The sequence below is a fragment of the Hydra vulgaris genome, chromosome 13 (genome assembly GCF_038396675.1).
Source record: "Hydra vulgaris chromosome 13, alternate assembly HydraT2T_AEP".
NCBI classification, from domain to species: domain Eukaryota; kingdom Metazoa; phylum Cnidaria; class Hydrozoa; order Anthoathecata; family Hydridae; genus Hydra; species Hydra vulgaris.
Window position 1 is genome coordinate 17,760,268 of NC_088932.1, and position 23,912 is coordinate 17,784,179.

The 23,912-nt window shown below is 25.0% G+C and overlaps 2 protein-coding genes across 2 annotated transcripts in view; one reads left to right on the forward strand and one right to left on the reverse strand.

Moving 5' to 3' along the window:
- The window catches only part of LOC100206141 (chromodomain-helicase-DNA-binding protein 1), an 81,768-nt gene that overhangs the window by 35,136 nt on the left and 22,720 nt on the right, over positions 1–23,912 (reverse strand). The window contains 13 exon segments of the mRNA XM_065816467.1: positions 1,177–1,333; positions 1,442–1,494; positions 1,674–1,809; positions 5,641–5,831; positions 10,093–10,361; positions 11,383–11,727; positions 13,422–13,742; positions 14,362–14,492; positions 19,675–19,896; positions 22,201–22,256; positions 22,329–22,409; positions 22,483–22,562; positions 23,547–23,641. Coding sequence (XP_065672539.1) covers positions 1,177–1,333; positions 1,442–1,494; positions 1,674–1,809; positions 5,641–5,831; positions 10,093–10,361; positions 11,383–11,727; positions 13,422–13,742; positions 14,362–14,492; positions 19,675–19,896; positions 22,201–22,256; positions 22,329–22,409; positions 22,483–22,562; positions 23,547–23,641 — 2,137 coding nt within the window.
- Positions 16,282–17,190, forward strand: LOC124815312 (fibroblast growth factor 6). Its single transcript, XM_065816469.1, has 3 exons — positions 16,282–16,402; positions 16,486–16,593; positions 16,667–17,190. Exons 2-3 carry the CDS (start codon positions 16,494–16,496, stop codon positions 17,050–17,052), a joined length of 486 nt encoding a protein of 161 aa, XP_065672541.1. The 5' UTR covers positions 16,282–16,402; positions 16,486–16,493; the 3' UTR covers positions 17,053–17,190.

Sequence of the window (23,912 nt, forward strand, 5' to 3'; positions counted from 1 at the left end):
ATATATTACTTTTAAAAAATGTTTTCATTTTTGGTTTTCAGATCATAATCCTATAACTTCTACCTTAAAACCTTTTACCATTATAAAAAAATAAATAAAAATAAAACCCAAAAAATGTGAAAGCCAGCTATTGCTTGTACTTATTTTCTAAAATAACTCAAATTATAAAAACGAAAAATTTTAAAAACATATGAAAATTCTTTTCAAACAAACATATATCAAATTTTTAAAATGGTAAATTTACCATTACCTTAAATTAATTATCAGTATTTTTAATCATTTATTACTTAACATATTATAACTTATTAGTATTAATTATAATGTAACTTTTTTTCTCTTCTTCTAGTCATTAATGTGCTTCAAAATTACCTAACAGAGCAGTCTGTCACAGAGCACAGTGTAAAAGCATTTAACAAAGTAGTTCTTGCGCCTTCCTAAACAATATTACTTTTATGGCTAAGGCAGAATGTTAAACATAAAAATCAAAATTAACCAAAATTAAAACTTACTGTAAATTTTTATTACTGATTGTTGACCTTTTTGGCATTAATTATTATTTGCGCAAAGTAAAACTACTTATATTATAAGCACAATTGTTTATAGTAAAATTTCTTATATTATAAGTATAATTGTTTATAGTAAAACTACTTATATTATAAAAATAATAACAAATTGATTTCTTTTTTTCTTCTCTTTATACAGCTTAATCTTCCTGTATTACCAACTTAAAAACCCATTTACTTTTTTACTATTCACCAAGTTGAATATTTGTATATTGGGTCATTTGGTGCTAAATGAACTGACTTGGAGAGTTGGTTAATATTAATGAGAAAAGCAAAACCTTATGTAATTCATAAGATAAATTATAAAAGGTTCTGAACTTTCAAGATTTGCTTTTCTCATTATAAACTAACATCCATATTTCATCATAAGCGAGGTGGACAATGATAAAACCTTAAAATTTTAGTTCATTTGGCATGGGATGACTTTGCTAAGAATTTTTATTTTGTACTTAAAAAGAAACATATTAAAAAGAAAACAAATTAAAAAGAACATTGGGTTAAAAAGTTATTAGTTAAAAAGTTTGATTTAAATAATGTAAATAAATACATTTAAATATTATTTCATTAAAACTGAAATTTTTATTTTTAGATTTCTAACAATACCTGTATATACCTGTAACAAAGAAGGATCATTTAAACACAGTTCTGACGGTTTGATTAAATTAGAATGATTACAACATTTTTTAAGTTCAACTATTATGTTTAGCAAGCCAGTAAATTTTCCCTTTAATTCTTTGCATAATTCATGGACATTTCGTGTGAGAATCAACCTGATTTGTTAAATGAAACTTTTTAGAAAAAAAAAAATGAAATTAATTAAAACAAAAAATTACAAACAACAAAATAATCTAAAACAATTTCAGATTCTGATTTCTCACTTATAGTACTGTTTTTGGATCTGTGACATTTCAACACGAAGAATTTGCTCTACCTAAAGAAAACAAAAAAAAAACCTCTTGTTGCAACTTCTACAAAAATAATAAAAAAATTAAAATTTGTATTAACTGCATATTGAGAAAAAATTCCTGTAACTATTATTGTTAAGAACTACTTTTTATAAAATAGTTTTATAATATTTATTATAAATCAAATATCAAAACAATAACTTACTTTTGCAGGTAATGATTTTTCTACATCTTTCTTAACTCTTCGTAATAAGTAAGGTTCCAAATCTCTATGAAGTTTTTGCAGACCATCTTTATCAGATACAGAATATTTACTATCAAAATCTTCCCAAGAATTAAACCTATTAAAAAATATCAACAATTATTTTTTTAACAATTTTGAGTAAATTTACAGTTAGTAATAAAATAGACAAATAAATGCAAATATATTTATATAAAAAGAATAGACCAAGCATTTAAGCCTTTATTAGTTTTATTATTTTATTGAAGGCACTATGGTAAAGTCTATTAAAAAAGTATAGGTATATACATCAGTAGCTGGCATGCAATAAAATTGCTAAACTAATACTTCTTAGGCAATGTTACAAAACATGCGCTAAAAGAAAAGAAGTTAAAACCTAATCTCTATGTATATATAATATACATAGAGATTAAGTTAATTAAATATATATGCGAAATTATATTAAAAAAAACACAATATTTTTCAATCATGACATGCTTTGTAGTTTACATACTACATTTAAAAAAAAATAATTACAATTAATATAATAAAATAATAAATAAATAGATTAATAGAATTGTTACAGACCAATAAAAATTATAATAAAAATTATGACACTGTAAACAGCATAAAAATAAAAAATAGATAAAATAAACTAGATTGATAAACTTATATTATAATGAGCAGTTTGTTTATTTAAAGATGGATATTCCTATTTAATATGGAGTGCTTTTTTAGTTTTCAATTTGTTTTTGTTAAGAGCAGGATCCAAAATTTAAAAGCAATTATAGTTGGTTAGATTTTTACAATTAATTGATGATGATTAAATGCTTGTAACCATTAGGTTGTTTATCACTTGTAAGGTGCTCATAAATCCTTGTTGTTCAATGTCTGGAGGTTTGTCCAATATAACTGGCATTACAGCCAGCACAAGAAAATTTGTAGTCAGTATTAAATTTGAGCAGCCGAGGAAGTGGATCTTTTATATACAAAAACTATTTTGTAATTTGTTGGTTATGAAAATTTAATTATGACATTTTTACAAAATTTTAAATGATTTTATTAACTTTATTGATTTAGTAAAATTTGAGTAAAATCTTATAAATGAAAGTTTATATCAACTTGTATTAGGATTATCAATACTATTTATAACAGATGGGTTTAATTTTTTATCAACAAATAATTTAATTTCAATGTCAAGTTTCTGGTTGACATTGGTTATTTTTAAAATCAATAGATAGATTTGTTATGTCCTTATCAAATCCAAGCCATGTGTTGTTGATTTTATATGTTCTGTCAATAAAACAATGTATAAAACTAATTTCATAACAAAAGAGAACAAAATTGAAAAATTTTTGTAAAAGACCCGTATGTTTTTTAATGATAAACTGGAAAACCTAACAGAATTATTGATAAGAACATCTAAAAATGCAATTTGATAATCTTGTTCTTTTTCCATTGTAAATTTTAAATTTTCATGTTGTTTATTAAGATGTTTAAAAAATTCCTGACCTTCAAACTCTGAATTAAAAATAGCGATAAAATCATCCACATAATTTTTATAGAAAATCAGTATGGAGAAAAAATAGTAACTAACCCATTTTTGTTCATAAAACCCAATAAAAATATTAGCTGAGACTGGCGCTAAAGGAGAACCTATGGCAACACCATACAAGTTAGTATAATATTTCAAGTTAAATAAGAAATTAGAATGGGATGTTGAGATTTGAAGTAATTTTTTGAACTGGTTTTAGAAAAACATTTTCATATTAAAGATAAAACACGTTTCTTCTCTAAGTATAAATCAGTAGTTATACTTATAGTTTCTTTAAGTGAAATATTAGTAAATAAGCTTTTAATGTCATCTATATATTTGTTAGTTATATAAACTTTTTTTAGTTCATCAACGAAAGAAAAAGAGTCACAGGTGGAATAAGATTTTGGTATATAAGGAGACAGTAAATCAGAAAGATGTTTGGCAAGTTTATAGTTATATGTCCCAATTGTTGAAATAATTGGTCTAAAAGGTGGTAGAAAAAAATCTTTACTGCGTTTGTGCATCTTTAATTAAAGTAAAACTAAATAAAAGCATAAATTCTTACTAACTATAATTGTTTTACAATTTTGGATACTGCTCTAAACAAAAACAAATTGAAAATTAAAAAAGCACTACATATTAAATGGGAAAATCCATCTTTAAATAAACAAACTGCTCATTATAATATAAATTTATCAATTTAGTTTATTTGATTTACTTATTATTTTTATGCTATTTACAGGTATCATAATTTGTATTACTTTTATTGGTTTGTAACAATTCTATTTGTTTATTAATATTTCTCTGTAATATCTTCAAATTTTGATTTTATATTCTAGAGTTTCAATTGTAATTTTACCTTTTGAAAATGGAGGAATTAAACAAAACATTTCAAGATTGAAAAATATCATGTTTTTTTAAAAAATATTTTTACATTTATGTAAAAATATGTGTTTATATAACCTGAAGTGTTGTTGGATAGATTAAATGGTCAGAAAAATTATTATAAGTTAAAATTATAGTAAATGTTAGGATACTAAAAATGGTTGATATATTTTAATAGCTTTATACACACACACACATACACAAAGATATATATATATATATATATATATATATATATATATATATATATATATATATATATATATATATATATATATATATATAAAGCTATTAAAATATGTCTTTCTTAAAAAACATAACAAAGATGATACTGGTTCATAAAAGTAGCAGTGATGTTGAGTTCAACTAAGAAAACATAAAATATACGATGATGATTTTTATTTGAGCTGCAAAAGAGAAACAGCTAAGAATGGTGGCTAAAATACAATGTTCTCAGATTGTATAGCTTTAAGAGTTTTAAATGGCATTAGTAAATTAGAACTTACAGTTGATCCTATGAATGCTAATTTGCATAAGAATATTAGACCAAAATTTAAAAGCTTCTGATAAAAAAACTTAAATAGGAAACAATATTTTGTTTCAACAAAATAATGATCCAAAACACTCCTATAATAACTAACAACTTTTTTAATGAAATGAAACAAAAATGTTTTTAGCCTGCATAGATCTGTAATTAGAATTCAATAAAGTATTTTAAACTTGATAGAAAAAAAAACTAAATAAAAAATAAATAAAAATATAATTGATGAAAAAAAAGAAAAGTTTTAAAGCAAGATATTGTTCAATCAGGGTCTTTAACTTTATGGTTTACTTAACCTTGACAATGATCAAATCAAATATCTCATAGAATCAATGCCAAAATGCCTGCTAAATGTAATTTAAGAAAAATAAGGACTAACTAAATATACTCTAGTATATTAATAAAATATGGTTTTGTTAATTATTTTAAGAAACAAGCTTTTTTTCTTAGAATTTTTTTTCTTAGGTAATAAGAATGCTTAAACAAAAATGCTTTTCTATATATTATAATACATTTTCTAGACATCTTAAACATGCCTTATGCTAAATTGGCTAACGCTTATAATGATTTTCTATAAAACATATATATGCCTATAATGCTTTTTTGAACAATTGTGTGCAAGTGTTTCTAATTTCTAAATCAAATAATTCAAAAACAAAAATAAAATATTTTTAAAATTCCCTAACCAAATATAAAATCAGCCAAAAAAAAATTATTTATAACTTATGATTACACCATTGAATAAACATTTTATTCAATGGTGCTAATTTAATGTACTCTGTATGATAAATGCTGTCACTGTATGTACAGTTTTTTTCTTTATTTTACTTGAGCTTGAGGGCTTAGTCTAGCCCTTTTATGGAAACATTTTTATATAATAAACTTTTTGAACAGTTTTAGTTAATAATAAAGTTAAATATACTTTCATAAGTATATTTATACATTTTTAGGAATGTTAAAACATAAAACATATAAAACAGTCACTTCACTGATTTGGCATGATAAAATGCATTAATGCCCACAATTCTCGGAGGGAATTTTGAAGAGGAGTTCCAGTTATAAGCAAGCGATAGTTGGTTCGAAAATCTATCAACATTCGATATAATAGAGAGTCATCGTTTTTTAATCTGTGTGCTTCATCAATCATTAAGCATGCCCAATAAATAGATCCAAGCTTTTCCTTTAAAAAAAAATTAAAACTTATATATACAAAAATTGAACCAAGTTTATCTTTTTAGCAAAAAAAAAAACTTAATATTCTTATTTAAATAACTTGATCAAAGAAGTTTTTAAACAAAAAATCCAATACGCACATATATGTGTATAAATGTATGTACTAGGGTTACAACTTTTTGACTTTAAAAAAAAAATTTCCTGTGTCATAAATCGATGAACTTTTGTTAGAAAACATTGAAAGCATGTTCAATTCATCTAGGTCAAAAGGTCACCCCACAATTAAAATTACGAATCGCCATTTATTTATTCTTGTTACTGCTACTACTAATGTGTGTGGCTTTGCTGAAAATCATTTAAAACTTGTATATATTAGAAGTGTTTAGAACTTTAAAACATTTTGGAAAATTCCAGAATATTTTAGACAACTTTAGAACATTCTGAAACAATTTAAAACATTCTGGAACAATTAAGAATATTCTAGAACAATTTAGAATATTCTAAAACAATTTAGAACATTCTAGAACAATTTAGAATGTGTATATATAGCTGCTTATATAATTTTATAGTTATTATTAGGCAACACATGGCGACGTACAAGCCTAGCGATAATAGCATTTAGAAGACCAAGGATGTCTGGATCAATAATCTGGTAAAATTTGAAGACACTCATAAAAGTAGAATGGTCCCTTAGGAAGAATATTCACTGGAAGATAAGTGCAAAATGCCTCTCCAAAAGCAAATTATCGGATGCTACCATTTCCTTGGACCAAAAATCAAAGGAAGAAAGAAGCGAATAGCGGAAATTTCTAAAGAAGTCACCAAATTTTGAAAGAATAAACTGAACTTTTCTCATGTATCTGATCAAGTTATATGAGCAAAGCTTGATAAAATACTGAAATGTTATGATGAATGTGTCAAGCAGGGAAGCTAAGCGGCCAGTAACAAAACAATCCATCCCTCTAAAAGACAAAAACTTTCTAATAGGTCAACCAACTCATCATCTTACTACCCTGGTTTTAGTGATTCTGACTCTGAAGTTGACAACAGTGAATATGAAATAGATGAAGATGAGACTACTCCTACACTAAGCAGAAAACATCATAACAGCAAAATTGCAGTCAACTTGGCGACCTACACAAGAGTATCAACAAACAAAGCTGCTAACATATGCAAGCAATTGCCTCGTGGAGGCATTGACATCCTAACTCCATGTCAATCAGCTATTTACAAGTCAACAATCAAAAAGACATGCTGAAAAAAGAAATGATTGAAAAGTTGCATATGGATGGAGTATGCATAAGTTGTTCCTTACACTTTGACGGCAAGCACATAAATGGAATTAATTATCAAGTGGTCGTCCTTAAAAATGAAAAAAGAGAAACCAAATTGGATATCCTGGGCTTGGTAGATGGCAGGGGAAAAACTATTGCTCAAGGAATTTCTAAAGTCCATAATGAATTTCACCTATTGAATTTATTACAGATGATTGCTGCAGATACCACAAGCGATAGCACTGAAAAAAAGAATGGTGTTGTTGTAATATTGCAACAAATGCTCACAGAGAAACGCATCAACAAACCTCAGTTTATCAGTTGTCAACACCATTTATTAGATATAATCCTCCATTTGGTGATGGATGAAGAACTTGAAAGTAAAACACAATCGCTGAACATTGAATATCTATTAGTATCTCAACTGTTGAAGGAGTACGAACAACTGAAAACACAGTTTGATAACGGAATAGAAATAATTTTTGATACATCAGGCTGGAGAGATAGTGAAATTTTAATTTTATCTCACTCGAGTGTTCCAATTTTTTGATGAAAAGTGACATTATCTATCAATCAGGTTTCAGAAATTACACACCATCAGCAATGCGAGGTGGAATTCCAGAGCTATACTAGCGATCCTGGCCTTTATTTTAATTCGATTTATATTGTATGGCTGGGCAGACCATTGGTTTACAGACCAATTGTACAAGGAAAACAACTTTAATAACTTGGCTGAAGTACTGAATCCATACAAAAAGGCTTTAAGCTCTTTGAAAAATCACAGAAAGCGAGAGCCATCCATACTACAGATCCCCAGAAGTAAACAATGCACAGAGTGCGCAATCAAAGTAATGAAGGAAATGTATTCGTCATGCAAAAATAAAGAGATATTGCACCTTCTATTCCTTCTACGCAACAAGCAAGAGCAAGGTCAACGGTCTGAGTCATTGTTGGATCGAAAATTCATTGTATTACGTGACTATGACATTTTTACATCTAAAATTATTTTTTTAAATGAACATTTTGAGAAAATATAATTTTCCTTAATAAGTTCTGGAATTTTGAATTAGCTATTGGCTGGCCACTCAAACTAATATACATAAACACACTGTGTGTATGTGTGTGTGTGAGTATGCGTGTGTCTGCTAGCTTTTACAAATTTTTGCTTTGAAAATAAGCATTATGTAAAAAACAAGGAAATTTCAAGAAAATTCTGAAAATTTATAGAACAAGCGAAGATAGTAAAATAAATTTCTAAAAAATTGTTGTACTTTTCTATATGTATTAGTAAATTTACAAAACTTTGCAGAAATAGAACGGGTTAATACATAGATAATTTCATATATACATACTAGGGGCCCTGCAAATCATCAAAATTTCTAATCGAATCAGAAAAGTGATTTAAGATTCAATTCGAAAAAATCAATCTTTTTCTGAAAATTTAATTAATGCAATAAAAATATGGTAACAATTTGTTACATAAATAGTAGATATATATATTTTTTATAAAACTCATAATTTTTAGCAAAGTATGGTATTTTTCTTATTTAGAACTAGTTCTAACAGAACTACAACTAAAGATAAAAAGTATGAAGTTTGAATCAAAACATTGTTATTTTATTGTTATAGCCATTGTTATTATATTAAAGCTTTTTAAGCAATGTCCTATAGACAACAATTATCAGCCAATCAAGAAACCACTAAATATTGCAATCACCAATTGCATTGTTGCTATTACAAAAAATGAACAACTATAATGTATAACAGAAAAATATTATTTTAGTACCTAAACATAGTTAGCTTCTAGGTTTTTTCATATAGGTACCAGCAAATGATTTAAATTTTTACAGTTATAGAGAAAGTAGACTACTTTCAAATTCAAAAAAAAATTTCATGGGATACAACATAAGGTCCTAGTTAACCTTCAGGGTACCCGTTAACATGAGCTTTTTCAGGTCATTAGTTAAGCTGATATTGAAACTAGGAGAAGAAAAATGAACTTTTATCCATTTATTTAACCTTAAAATCAAAAATTACAAATTTAATTATAATTTACAAAGTTAGGTTCGGTGTAACTCATATAATTAAAAACTAATCAATGGAGTGACGCCTTAATAAAATTAACAAATAAAATTAAAAAGTATTAAAACAAGGAAATAATTAAGTAAACTACATTAATACAAGTAATAAAAAAAGAAGTAATAGGAACATTAATAATAAAAAAGTTGGAATCAGAACAAAAATATAAAGGAGTGAGGCTCAGAAAAATGAAAAAAAAAGAGAGAGAATGAACAGATGAGATAAGATGAGTGAGAAAAAATGTAAGAGAAAACTAATATTTTAATCACATGAGGTCAGAAGGATAGAGTGAGAGAAAAAATTCACAGAAAAATATAAAAAAGCAAAATAAAGGCAAACTTAAATTTAAAAAAATATATACATACAATATTAAATCCTAATTTACCCATTACGTAGATAAGTTAAACAAAAGTAAATACCAAGATATAGAAAAAGCAACAATTAAATTGACAGAGAAAAATGCGAAAAAATAAATACATTCAACATTTTTTATATACATAAATTCACGAAACAATGTACAAAATTAATTAAAATTGTTCATTTTCTTTTCTTTCCATAAAATATTGGTGGTAATTTTAGTTTTTTTTTATTACTTTCCTTTTTTCTTTTAACTTTAAGTTTTTTTTTCTTGCTTTTATTTTTTCTTTTAACTTTAAGTTTTTTTTTCTTGCTTTTATTTTTATTTATTTAAATCCTTTATTCTTGTTTATATACTTATCTTTTAAGCTTTTATAACCAAAATGTTTTTTGATTTATTTTTTTCCATAAAAATCTTAATGGAAAAATATATATTTGTTTTTTTTAAAAAACTCATAATTTTTTCGAAATTAAAAAAAAACAAAAATCCTATTATTAAATAACACTTTTAAATTTTTTATACTATGTGAATAATTGAATTTATATCAATAACAATACCTTATCTTTAAGCAGCATCTCATATGTTGTTAACAAAACATTGAACTTTAGTCTCTTTGTTTTCTTGTTGCACCATTCATACTCTTGAATATTCTGCCTTGAATTTGCATCACCAATATAAACAATTACATTCATTTCAGGAGCCCATAAACGAAATTCTCTGGCCCAAGCATCCATTGTTGAAAGTGGTACAACAATCAGAAATGGCCCATATAGGGAATAAGTATGGAATAAATAAGAGAGAAATGAAATTGTTTGAATTGTTTTACCTGTAATAAAATAAAAGTGCAAAAATCGTATAGTAAAAATCAAACCATATCATATCTTTGGAAATTTATTTTACTGTTTTAACTATTTCCAATTGATAAGAAAAGGAAAAAATAAGTTACCCATTTTTTAAATAAAATGCTGAAAATTACATTTTTGATGCTACCATTTTTATTTTTATACCAGTTGTTGTATGTTTAACTTTATTATTATTGTTTATATTAATTATATTTTTATTATATTAATTATATTTTTATTATTTATAAATGATAAATAATGCTATATCTTGCAAAATGACTGCTAAAATGATCATACAAAAACCTCAAAACAACAATTATTAGAAAAATCAATACTGTTATTGCATATCTCTATTTTAAATTTTTATGTATAAAATTTGCAATGTTTCACAAGCAAGAAAACATTGTTTTATGATAATATATATAATGTTGTGGAATTGTGTGAGCATAATGTTTTGGTAGCTTTTTATTTTTTTGCATCCATGTTAATAGTAGTTAGAAGAGATAAAACTAAAGACAACATGGAGAAAATATGTAATAGATGACATAGAAGAAAACCAATGTTAAAAACATCATCATGAAAAAATGTCTTACAATTGCAACAGTAAAAATACTTCTGTTGAAAAAATTAGGCTTCATTATTTTGTTTAAACCATCTAAAATCTTCTAAAGTTTGAGGTTTAAATCTTCTAAAGTTTGAGGTTAGTTGATGCAAAATAATTGCCCTTAATAGAGCTTAAATAAATAATATATAAAAATAATAACAAAATCACAGTTATTGTTCGGTAATTTAACATGCTAGTTTGGTAAATTAACAAGTGTTAAAAATATATTTAAAAAAAAATCAGATGATTTAAAATGTGATAAAATATTTTTAATTTTCAGACTATTTTTTTTATTTTAAGTAAAAATGTGTGTGTTTGTGTGTGTGTGAGTGTTTGTATTTAAATATTTTATTAAAATTTTTTTTTTTTAATTTATATATTATTAAATATTCCTAACTTACCCAGCCCCATTTCATCAGATAATATGCAAGAAACTTCGCGACACCATGCATGAACTAACCAATTTATGCCATCAAGTTGATAATCACGCAATTGAAGAGTTTGATTACCAAGGAATGCTGGTTGTGATTTAAAAGCTACAAACTTTGGTCGCGTACGCAAACACTTGGTGTTTCTGTTAGGAGTAGTTTCTGATCTTTCTCTATCTAAATATTCATCAATTTGTGTTTGAAAAAAACGTGCAGTTAGACTACCATCTTCCCAGGAGCAATCAGAATAAGGTAGACCTTGCCATTTACAAAGATAATCTGGGTATGTTGATGACGATTCTGAATTAAATTGATGAGCTAAAATAATGGGAAAAAAATAAACACCATTTATTGAAGTTTTTAAAAACATTTAATGTGGTAATTTTATTTGAGTTATTAGAATAATTAAAAAAATAATATTTCTAAATTATACTATTGTCAACATATACCGCATGCCTTACATATACACCAGTTATATAAGCAACTCTTTATTCTTTCATTTTGATTTAAGATTTTGAAACAATATTTTAAAAACATCAATACATGTTCGCTCAAAACTATTAAATTTATTATTCCAGAAAATTTTGATTGGTTATAGATACCTGCATTACCAAATTATTAACAATAACTATTTAATATTACAACAGTTTCAACTGTTATAGTTTATATAAAATCTTTACTATTGACATTAGCAGTTAAATGGCTTCTTCTGTTTTTAAGTTTCAAAAATAGCATTAAAAACAGTTTTGGCATGTATTTGTGCAGAGCACATTACTTTGGTTCTTCTAGGGCCTCCCTAATTTTTCTTTCAAACTTTTTGTTTTCTACCTTTAATGTTCTTGTTTTTTTCAAAATAATATCCTCTTTAAGATTATTCCTATTAGGCAACCATAAGCATTTTTTATATTTTAAGAGCTCCTGGATACTAAAAACTAGGAAGGAGTAACCCTTTTGAGACTTTCAAATCAGGATGTGGAGTCCTTTTTGGGACTCCACATCCCTGTATATAATATACTCTTATACAAGATATTATCTTTCAAAAAATATATACTAGACACTACCAATTTTCAACTTTTTAAAAAAAATTCAGTTGCTTCAAGCGAGAGAACCTTATTAGACCATAAAACTTTAATGTGCAAAATTTGAAATTTGCAATTCTTCTAGTCTATCTTATTTTAATTTAATTTTTTTAACATGTAATTTATTATGAAACACAAACAGTAATAACTATTAAATTTTTTAAAACGAGTTTTAAAAACATTTTTATAAATAATAAAACATAAATATATTAATTTTTAATTTTTATAATTTTTTAAACATGTTAGGGTCCTGTAAAAATGAGTAGTTTTATATAAAAGCCATATAATTAGATCAATTTATGTAAATAAAATATTTATTAAAAAACATGGTTTCAAATGTTGTTATTAACAAAAAAATTTATTTTTCTTTATAAAATTAAACAAAAAAACATTTTTTTAGCATGAAAACTTTAACTTTATGCAGAAAAAGAAAGAAAAAAAAAGCCTGTTAAGTTCTGAAATTTTTAGTTTTTTCTACATTTACTTATTTTTAATGACACGTTTCTTTTTAATTCTACAAAAAAGAATGGCATCTTTAAAGCAGTTTATTTATGTTGATTTTTCAAATAAGATTAATACTAGTTAACTTTATTTTTTTAAGTTACAATGTTGACAGATGCAATGCTTTGTTATAAGTTGGTATAACGTTTATCTACAAACCATATTGACATAAATCTTTCTAAAGCAAAGTGTAAAAACATTTGCCATAGCAAATGGCTTGCCAAAACAGTTGGATTGCCACAGCAGAAGCTTTTATTTTTTTCTATATGAGTGAGCACATAATTACTGATGGTGTTTGTTTTTTTTTAACTCGTATTTTTATATAAAATATCTATTCCAGCTTAACTTAATACCAAAAAATGCTGGTAGCTAATATATATACATATGTAAATACGAATATATGTTTATATATTATTAAGATAAATATGTGACCTATGATTCTTTCAACTTGCTGATATTGTCTGTGAATTTCTTCATTCATTTCTAGTTGACATTCAAAATACTCAATGTCCTCAGGTGAAGAAATCTTTTTCCACTTTTCTATATCATCCATTCTTTTAATATAATTCTCTAATTTCTTCATTCCAGCACATTTTTGCTGAAAAAGGGTTTCTTTTGATTCCCAGGTATTATGAAGGTGGGACCAACCTTTCCATTTAATGCAATACTGAACTTCTGTTTCCCCAGTAACTTTCTGTATTTGATCCTTAGATTCTTCTTGTTGAGCATAAATAGTAGTATTCGATCCTGTAGCTATAAATGCAAAATAGAAATTTATTTAGTGTTACTGCATTACAATTGGAAACAAAATTAATTTTAATTATTATGTTCATATGTTATATAACATTTAGAAAAAAAGCTATGTGTATTATATATACAACCCTCGGAATTAAGAAAAATGAGGTCGGCAATAATTTGCCAACCTCAATATTCAAGAGGTCGGCAGCAGGTCGGCAAAAAAATTTGATACAAAGGTCTTACCATAAAATATAGAAACGAGGTCAGCAGTTTGTTGCTGACCTCAAACACTTTTAGGTCGACATTGCCGAATGCCGACCCTAATTTAGAGGGTTGTATATATGTATATAAATAAATAAATACATTTACATATATATATATATATATATACATATATATATATATATATATATATATATATATATATATATATATATATATATATATATATATATATTTATATATAATTTAATTCAAACATTATTTGCTTGAGACTTAAAAGTTTGAATAAAATAATAGCTTCAAAAAGAAAAAATTCAAGAAGAAAGTCATTTCTTAGGAAAATGCATAATTTATTTAAAGCACTAATATTCTTTTAAATAATGGTTACTTCATTAACAAATTAAAACAGTACCTCCTGGAACACCAATTCTGTGTCTTGTGACTTTTTCAATGGTTTCGACATCATTTGGTGTTGGGTTAGAAGTTTCTTCAATTTCAATCAAGTCATCAGGGTCAGTTTCATTTTCACTATCCTCCTTATAACTTTAAAATGATATAGTTTTATAAATAAAAATTAAAAATACTATTACAAAATTTTATATATATATATATATATATATATATATATATATATATATATATATATATATATATATATATATATAAACTTTATTTATATATATATAAACAAAAAATTTGATTTTGAACAAAAGTACAAAAGAAGAATTTAAATAAGAGTATTCATATTTTAAACAAGTTTGAATGACAGATTTGTGCTTTGTGTTTTAATGTGTTGCATTCTTTCAGAAGCTTAATACAGTTGATTTGTTAATTAAGAGGAATTATACAGATTATTTTTTTCATGAAAATTAGAGTATATGCAACTTTGCATGTACTTAAAATTTGTTAATATTTAAAAACAATTGTTTTAAATAAAAAATTTAATGAATGATTATTACTACTTTAATAATAATTTGATACTATTATCTTAATAACAATATAATACTAATATTATTATCTTAATAATAACAATAAATTGTATTACTACTACATAAAAAAAAATTAAGTAAATAAAAAAATATTCATATAAAAGAAGCAATATATAGATAAATTAAAGTTATTGTTAAATTAAAGTTTTACAATAAATATTTTTATAAAAAAATATTTTATCAATAAAATAAAACTTTGATAATTAAGAAACTATTATATTGACAACAATTACTTTAACTTAAACTTAGATAACTTAAATAAAATAAAAAACAAAATTAATTTCAAGTAGCATGTAAAAAATATATATTTATATACACAGGAAGAAGATTAAAAAATAGTTTAAAACAATTTTATTAAGTAAAAGCTTGCACAATGTAAAGCATTTATAGATCTTTAAAAGACAATAGAATGTCTATAGTAAGTTAAAAAAGTCTGTGTAAAAGTTAAAGAACTCTGTGGTGGTTTTATTTTTAGTTAAATGAAAGTTTTAGTCATAGTCTTAAAATTTATTTGATAAAATTAAAATTTTTATGAAAATATTAATTTTATCAAATAATTTTTTCAATAAAATATTAAACAATGATATTGTATAATGAAAACAGGATGACGTATGGAACTAAATTTTAAACACTTTTCTTGTCATACAATTAACAATGTGTTTATCTTCTTATGGTACATGTAGCAATATAATTTATACCTTAAATCTAAGTTATTATGTAAAATTACATGTAGCAATATATTTTATGTCATAGAAGATTTTTTATGAAATTGCATATGATAATATATGATATTATACCTTCAGGCTCTTATGCAAGATTACAATGCATCAATATAAAAAATATATCAATATAATTTATATTTATAATCAATAAAATAAGTTGAAAATTCATAAAAAATAGCAGGAAATAAATCATTTATAAAAATATTTTTCTATAGAAGAATGTATGCGAAAGATATTGTATTTAAAAGAATATCAACAAGATCTTTAAATTTTTATTTAAATAAAACTTTTAAGAACTTTTGTAATATTAAAAATATGTTAACAAATAAAACTATGAGTTAATTAATTATATTTTACAACTAAAAAAAATAGGAAAAGCATCCTATTTAATTGTTACGGAAACCACACGTAATTAATTCATAACCTCTAGAAAATTAAACTAGCTTGTTTTTGTAGCTTTAATAAACTTTTAAGTTTTTAATCCCTTTAATAATTTTAAGCTAAAGGTTTATTTATTGAATAATCAATTTATGGTTGACATGAATTTAATTAGAATCTTCCGGTAACTAAAACATTGATTTAAAGCAGATAATTGTTGAAATTTCAAATGAAAACAACATTAGAGAACTTTATGCATAACTTTATTGGATAAGATTTTTTTAAATATTCTTGATAGATAATTTAATTAGATTTATTCTTTCAGCAAAATGAATTAAAAATGGAATTATTAATGAAATAAAAAGTAAAGAATTCTAAAGTCTAAAACAAATTAGTTTAAAAAACATTATAATGCATTAATCTATAATTTTCTCTCTTCGTGTATAGTTAAACATATGGAAATACTGAACAAAGAAAAAAAAGAAAAGTCTACAAAATTGATAAAATTTCAACTACTTCGATTTGCAAGAAGGCGGAGAATTTTATGTAAAAATGGTAAATAAATACATTTTAAATTTACATGCATAAAAAAATTAACAATTAATAATTTACATTTCTTTTTTTTAAGGTATGTACTTAGCAATAGACAAAAATGGCGTTCATGGAACAAAAGATCCAAAAAATCCATACGCTGACCTTCAAGTATTATCAATTGGCTCAGATATGCTTGCATTTTGGGGAACAAAAGCATGCTTGTACCTTGCTGTAAATGCACAAACTGGCCAAATTTACACCACACCAGATGAAGGACAGCATTGCGTTTTTCTAGAGTCTATCACACCTGACTTTTATAATTTCTATGAAAGCTACCGTTCAGTATATGATGGTCAACCACAATGTTTAATTCTAAATGCTCAAAACAAACTTATTATTGCTGATACTGGAACCATTATAGAAAAAAATGGACAATTTATTTGGGAACTGTTTGATGATGCTTATGAGAAATACAAATAATATAACGATTGACACTAGATTTATAATTTATCACATGATCACATGACTTCTTAAAGCAAAAAAAAAAAATTATTTTTTTAAATTAAAAACGATACCTCACCTTCATTATAGTAATGAAATAAATTGAAGATTTATTAATTTTTTTAATTTATTAAAAAAATTTTATTAATTTTTATTAAGATTTCTTTAATAATAAATTGAATTTTTTTAATTTATGCAATTATCCATTTTTATTTCCAATATTTCAAATACCTTGTTAACTCCTAATTACATTATACTTTTTTAATATATGTTATATAATATATATTATAATATAATATTATATAGTATATATAATTATTAAATTATTATTTATTATTTTATATTAATTATTATATTATTATACACTATATATTATTATATAAATATAATATATATATATAATATAATATATAAATATATATATATATATATATATATATATATATATATATATATATATATATATATATATATATATATATATATATATATATATACACACACACATAATATATATATACACACATAATATATATATACACACATAAGTCTTCTTGCTTGCCCACACGCCTGAAAAACTTTGGCAAGCATATAAAAAAGCGCTTGCCAAAAAAAATAAAAGCATTTTATTTTAAATTGCAACAAAACTTTTTTGTTTGTTTGTTCAACTTTTATGAAAAAAGGCATTTTTTAAACAGTTTTTTTTTTATCTAGTATTTATTCCAAGCATTACTTTCGCTATTTTTATTTTAATTTAAATAGCAGGAAAAAAAAAAATTTTTAGTTGTGCAGGCCAACTTAAAAATGACCATCCTGCCAGCGCTTTTTCATGCACCGGTATTAAATTTCAAACTGGTGTGTGTGTGTGTGTGTGTGTGTGTATATATATATATATATATATATATATATATATATATATATATATATATATAAATATATATATATATATATATATATATATATTTATATATATATATATATATATATATATATATATATATATATATATATATATATATATATATATATATATATATATATTTATATATATATATATATGTATAAGGCTTAGACAGGAATGATCAAATGCTATTGCTGACCACACTAAAGATTTTTTTGTTGACAACTTGACCACAACTGTTTTGATGTTTTGATGATTTGAACATTTCAGAAATGAGCTGAAAAAAGAAACGCTAAGCGAAACTTAAAGGGATCCAAAACCTCTGAGACATATTGTGTTCATATTAAAGAGAATGATAAAAAAAAAATGCTTATGCTAAATATTTTTGAATAAAATAAAAGAATAAAGACATACCAAGAAAAACTAACTTTTTTTATTTTTAATTGAAGCTCATCTTCTCCGTTTTGTTGTAGGCCAATAAGTCAGCACAATATATGCTACAATCTACAGACTTGATAATTTATTCAAGCGCGTTTAGTTCCTAAAAGTTTCAGTATATAACGTCATTTTTTTTTTACTTAAATAATTGATTATGTAAACAAACAAAAAAATGAATGACATCATGTATTAAACTCTTAGGAATAAAACGTGCTTGAATAAATTATCAAGTCTGTAGATTGCGGCCTTTACTATGCTGACTTTTTGGCCTACCTTTTTATCAGTCTCGGAGGTTTGGGATCCCATTAAACTAGGAAAATAAAGTTAAAAAACTAAAGAAAAAGAAAACAACTGCTTAAGAAAAAGAAAATACAAATTAATACTCAAAAAACTCAAACTTGATGCTAAAATTACTTTGTTGCGTTTTTGATTGGGTTGAAACAAATTACTTTAAAACTTAACTTTTGAAAGGTTTTACTAAAATTACGCAAAACGCTTTTACAAATTACTAATAATTACTGTTTAATAAATAAACAAATTTTATTTAAATAATTTAAAAAATTAAATTAATTTATTGAAAAGAAAAATATATAATATATTTAAATTGTGAAAGATTTTTTTCAAAAAGCTGGAAAAAAAAAAAACGTAGTCTTTTTAAATAGTAATTTTTAATGATTTCATGCTCAGTCAAGTTATTTTAAAAAAAGCTTTAAAACAATTCTTTTTAAAAATATAAAAAAATGGTTTAACTGTTTAATAAAATTAAACAATTAAGCCATTTCATTGCAATGGGAAGATTTAATTTAACTTATTCATGATTTAAAGTAACTTAAAAATATAATATTTATAAAGATTTTTAGAAAGACATTAAAAATAGTTTCAAACATTTTCAAATACAATATTTTATTTACACAAAATGCGTTAATTCTAAATGATCATTATAATCAATTTTATAATTAATTTAAAGCCTTTGCATAAAATAAAAAGTTTAAAAAAGATCAACAATTAAAAGTTATTCATAACACGAGGACTTTTTTATTGCATTTAAATGTTTAAAACATCAAAGCAGCCGTGGTCAAATAAAGAAAAGAAAAAAATTATAAGAATGATCAGTTACAGCATGCGATTGCCTGCCCAAGCTAATATATATACAAACATATATACATTAACAATTTTTGGATTATATTATAATAAACAATGCAAAATATTCATCTCAAATTTAAAATCTGATAATTAATAAATAATACAAAAACTATGCATACCTCACTTTATTTGATGACAACCGTGCATTTGTTTTTTTAAATTCTCGTTTATTTTTAACTTTTTTTCTCCCAAAATCATCAGAATCAGAATCATCATATTGAACACGCTTACACTTCTGTTTCATCTGAGCAATATTTCTTTTTTTGTGCATAGTTCTTTGAGGAATCTCATAACTTGAATCTGACTCAACACTTTCACTACCACTTAGAGTTGGGACCCAGCTGTATAAAAGAAACAACAGCTATATACTCTTTATATAAATAACAAATCGTGATAAATCTATAATCTATGAAACATGTTTCAAAAAACCTTATAAATTTTGCACCTGTAAATAATTCAAACTAAAACTAATTCTAACATTCCTATTAGCTATTAGAAAGTTTTTTTTATTAAAAAAAAAGGTTTGTAATAGACTTAATAGGTTTTTATTAAACTTTAAAAATTTAATAATAAAGAAAACACCGACAAAATTAGCTTTTAATCAATTTAAAATTTTCAAATTCAAATTTTTTTAAACATCTTCGCTTCCAACAAGGCTGCAAACAACCACTAATTAAAGTTGGAAGTTACTGGAAGAGAAAAGATGAAGATTGTAGAGCGAGATAACGATTGACGGACGAATTGAAGGATTGCAAATTATATGAATCAGGAAAGCAAGATGAAGGAAGTGAATTTCAAAGGACTGATGTTCGAGGAAAAAAACTAGACAAATAAGCGTTTTTGGAGCACTTAGGAACAGTCACAGAAAAAGGATGAGACTTAATTGAATAACGAGTAACACGAGAATGAATTTTCGTAGATAGCACTAAAGACGTTAGCTCTTTAGAGCAGTGCTCATTATAGTATTTGTAGAAAAGAGAAAAAGAAGCAACATTACGACGATGTGATAATGGTTAGAGGTTGGCTGCAAGAGCAGGTCCAACTATGTTTACAATGCGTTTTTGCACCTTGTCTAAAAGAGAAAGGGCATCATTAGAAGATCCGCCCCAGATATGGCAACAGTATTCCAAACAAGACCGGATTTAAGATTTATAGAGATAGAGAATAGAATCTGAAGTAAGAAAGTGTCAAGCTCGATAAAGAGATGCAACCTTAGCAGATGCTAATTTTGCAACTGATTTGATATATGGTTTCCAAGAAAGATTGGAAGTAAGAGTTAATCCTAGAAGATGACGAGTAAATGACTCATCAAGTACATCACCTTTCATAAATATAGAAAGATCTAAATTATTGCGATAACAATTGGCTGAAAAAAATTGAGTTTTATCTGTATTGAAGTTCACCAGCCACTGCGAGCCCCATGTCGTAGCAGAAGTGAGATCCTTTTCAAGCTCAAATGCCCCCTCCAAGCAATCAGAGTGTTGGTTTCTTATCACGACAAGAATAAATGGTAGTATCATCAGCAAACAATGCCACCTTAGATGTGAGAATATCTGGAAGATCGTTAATGTAAATTAAAAAGAGTATAGGGCCAAGGATAGAACCTTGAGGAACCCCTGAAGTTACAGTATAAGAAGAAGAGTGCTGTCCATCGAGGACAACTTTTATACTACGATTGGAAAGGAAGGATTCAATAATCTTAAAGATGTTGCCAGATACACCATAAGAAGAAAGCTTATGGAGAAGACCAGCATGCCAAACTTTATCAAAAGCTTTTGAAATGTCAAGAACGATGGCCTTAACCTCTCCACCTTTATCTAATGCAAGATAAAACCTATCGGTTATTACTGTTAACAAATCAGCTGTAGAACGAGAAGATCAAAATCCATATTGATGGTCAGAAAGTAAGTTATTAGATTCAAGATGAGAAATTAAGTCTTTGTTAATTAAAGATTCAAAAACCTTGCTTATGATAGGAAGAAGACTAATGGGACAGTAGTCAGACGAATCAGATCGCTCTCCAGAATTTTTGAAGATAGGGATAACAGATGCCGCTTTTCAGCAGGCTGGAAAACAAGACTCCGATAAGCACTTGTTGAATAGTTTTGAGAGTATAGACGATATATATGAATACACACACACACAAACACACACCCTTGGCCTAATAGAACTAGAAACAATGCATATAGACACCCTATAGGCATCTAGAAAATAGGTTGCTACATGCCTATAGAGTGAGTTGTCACATGACCTAAAGATAAAAATGTAAACAAAGACTTTTTTACCAAAAGTTGTTGAGCTTGATTTAATTTAAGTAAGTTAGGTTTAACCTAGGAATCAATCAGTAACAAGCCATGTCATGATTAATCAACATTGTTATCCTTTTATTTTCATGTAAATATAAAAAAATAAGCACACGCATCACAATATGAATCTACAAAATATAGAATTATTTAATGAATAAATTTTATCTCAGATAAGAGGTAAAGATATGAGAAAAAAAATTTTTATAATCAATTAAATGTAAATATGTATACACAAAGTAAAAGGTCTTAAAAATATTAATGATAAAATAATAGTTACAATAATAACTGCAATATTTTTGTGCTATAATTAAAATTCATAATAACATAAAGAATGATTACTTGTCTGATTTCTTTTTCTTTTTCTTCTTATCAGAATCAGATCCACTGTCATCAGACTGTAAAAATTTTAACATGAATAAACTCAAGCATATTTAGAAAAATTGATTTTTTTAAAAAAAAATACTAACCATTACATTTAGACGCTGTGGTTCTTTTTTTTGTCTACTTGATCGCCGTATCCCATATATATCTGGATTTTCTTCCCACACCTTAATAATTATAAAAATGTTTAAATCGATTGTAATAATTGATGTCAATAACCAATTGATTATGATGATTTACCCGGTTATCTTTTTTTACTGGTCGTTTCACTTCATCTTCATTACTGCTTTCAGAAGAACTTCTGGAAGAACTACTATCAGCTAAAAATTTAATTATTAAAAGTTAAATTTTAATTATCATTTTGTCAGCCAAGAACCAATAACCAAGGTTTGTCCATTTTTTGTGTTTCCAAGAACATCAAGTTTTAAAATTTAATTTGTAAAGAATGTCAGACTAATTTTTTTATTTTTTTTCAAAAGTTATATCATTCTTGTAACCAGATTTAATGGACACATACCAAATTGATTGTTGAATGTTTATTGATAATAAACAGAAAAAACACAAAATGTGGACAAACGGCCTTTTGGTTCTCAACTAACGATTTACTAAAATCAATAGATCAATAAATTGATGGTTCCAATTAGGGACATAACATGCAGATCTAATTTGACAGTTGACATTTCCACTGATTATTTCCATACTATTTATAACTATTATATTTTATATACCTATAATTACGATTGTTTGAAATGTTATCACAACTTCTGCTTATAACTGGATTTTAAAAAAAAATCCAATCACATTTTGGGTAATTACACTAATTTCCATCTAACAAAAATAATTTTTTGGAAGACACCCTCTTAAGTAGCAGTATAAACAGACTTAGGTTCAGAGTACAATCTACCTGAAAGTTATCTCAAACTTAAAAATCCTTTTAAAATTTCAGAGTTCTAAAGTTTGTGTAACATTAAACTTTGACTTAATATCTATAAATTATTTAATAAAATTAGAAACTTTTCTAAATTTCTAGTATGTTTTACTGGCTTAAACAACTTGAAAAAAAAAAAAAAATTATGACAGCTGGTATGTGGTTTAAACTTTAAATATTTAAAGTTATAATGTTATAAAGCATGACAAATGTTCAAAATTTTAGATCCAATATATTAAAAAAAGTTGGATTTGTTTAGAGTTATCATAATAAATTGCACATGTTCTAACGAAGTTTTACCATGTAATAAAAATAAAACAATACAAAAAAATATATACAACATATATATAATTTAAACTAAATCAAAGTAGTTTACAATTAATGGCATCTTTATTTTTCTCTCCTACTTCTTCATTATCAGAATCTTCTATTTCAACTTCTTGTTCGTCGTGATCAGCAACACTAGAGTCACTATCAAATCCAAAATTTAAAAAAATTAAACAATATATTAATGACAAAAACAAAACTTTGAAACTTCTTTTTCTTCTTCCTTCTACAATTCTTTACTTACAGTTAATAATATTATCGTTAAACTGTTAAATAATTCAATTTTTGATATTTTATATGACATTATTTTTAATAAAATCAATTACATTCAAATGAATTTGTTTTTACTCTTTTACTCTCTTCATACCTATAATTAAATAATTGCACAGTAATTTGTGCAATTATTTAATTATAA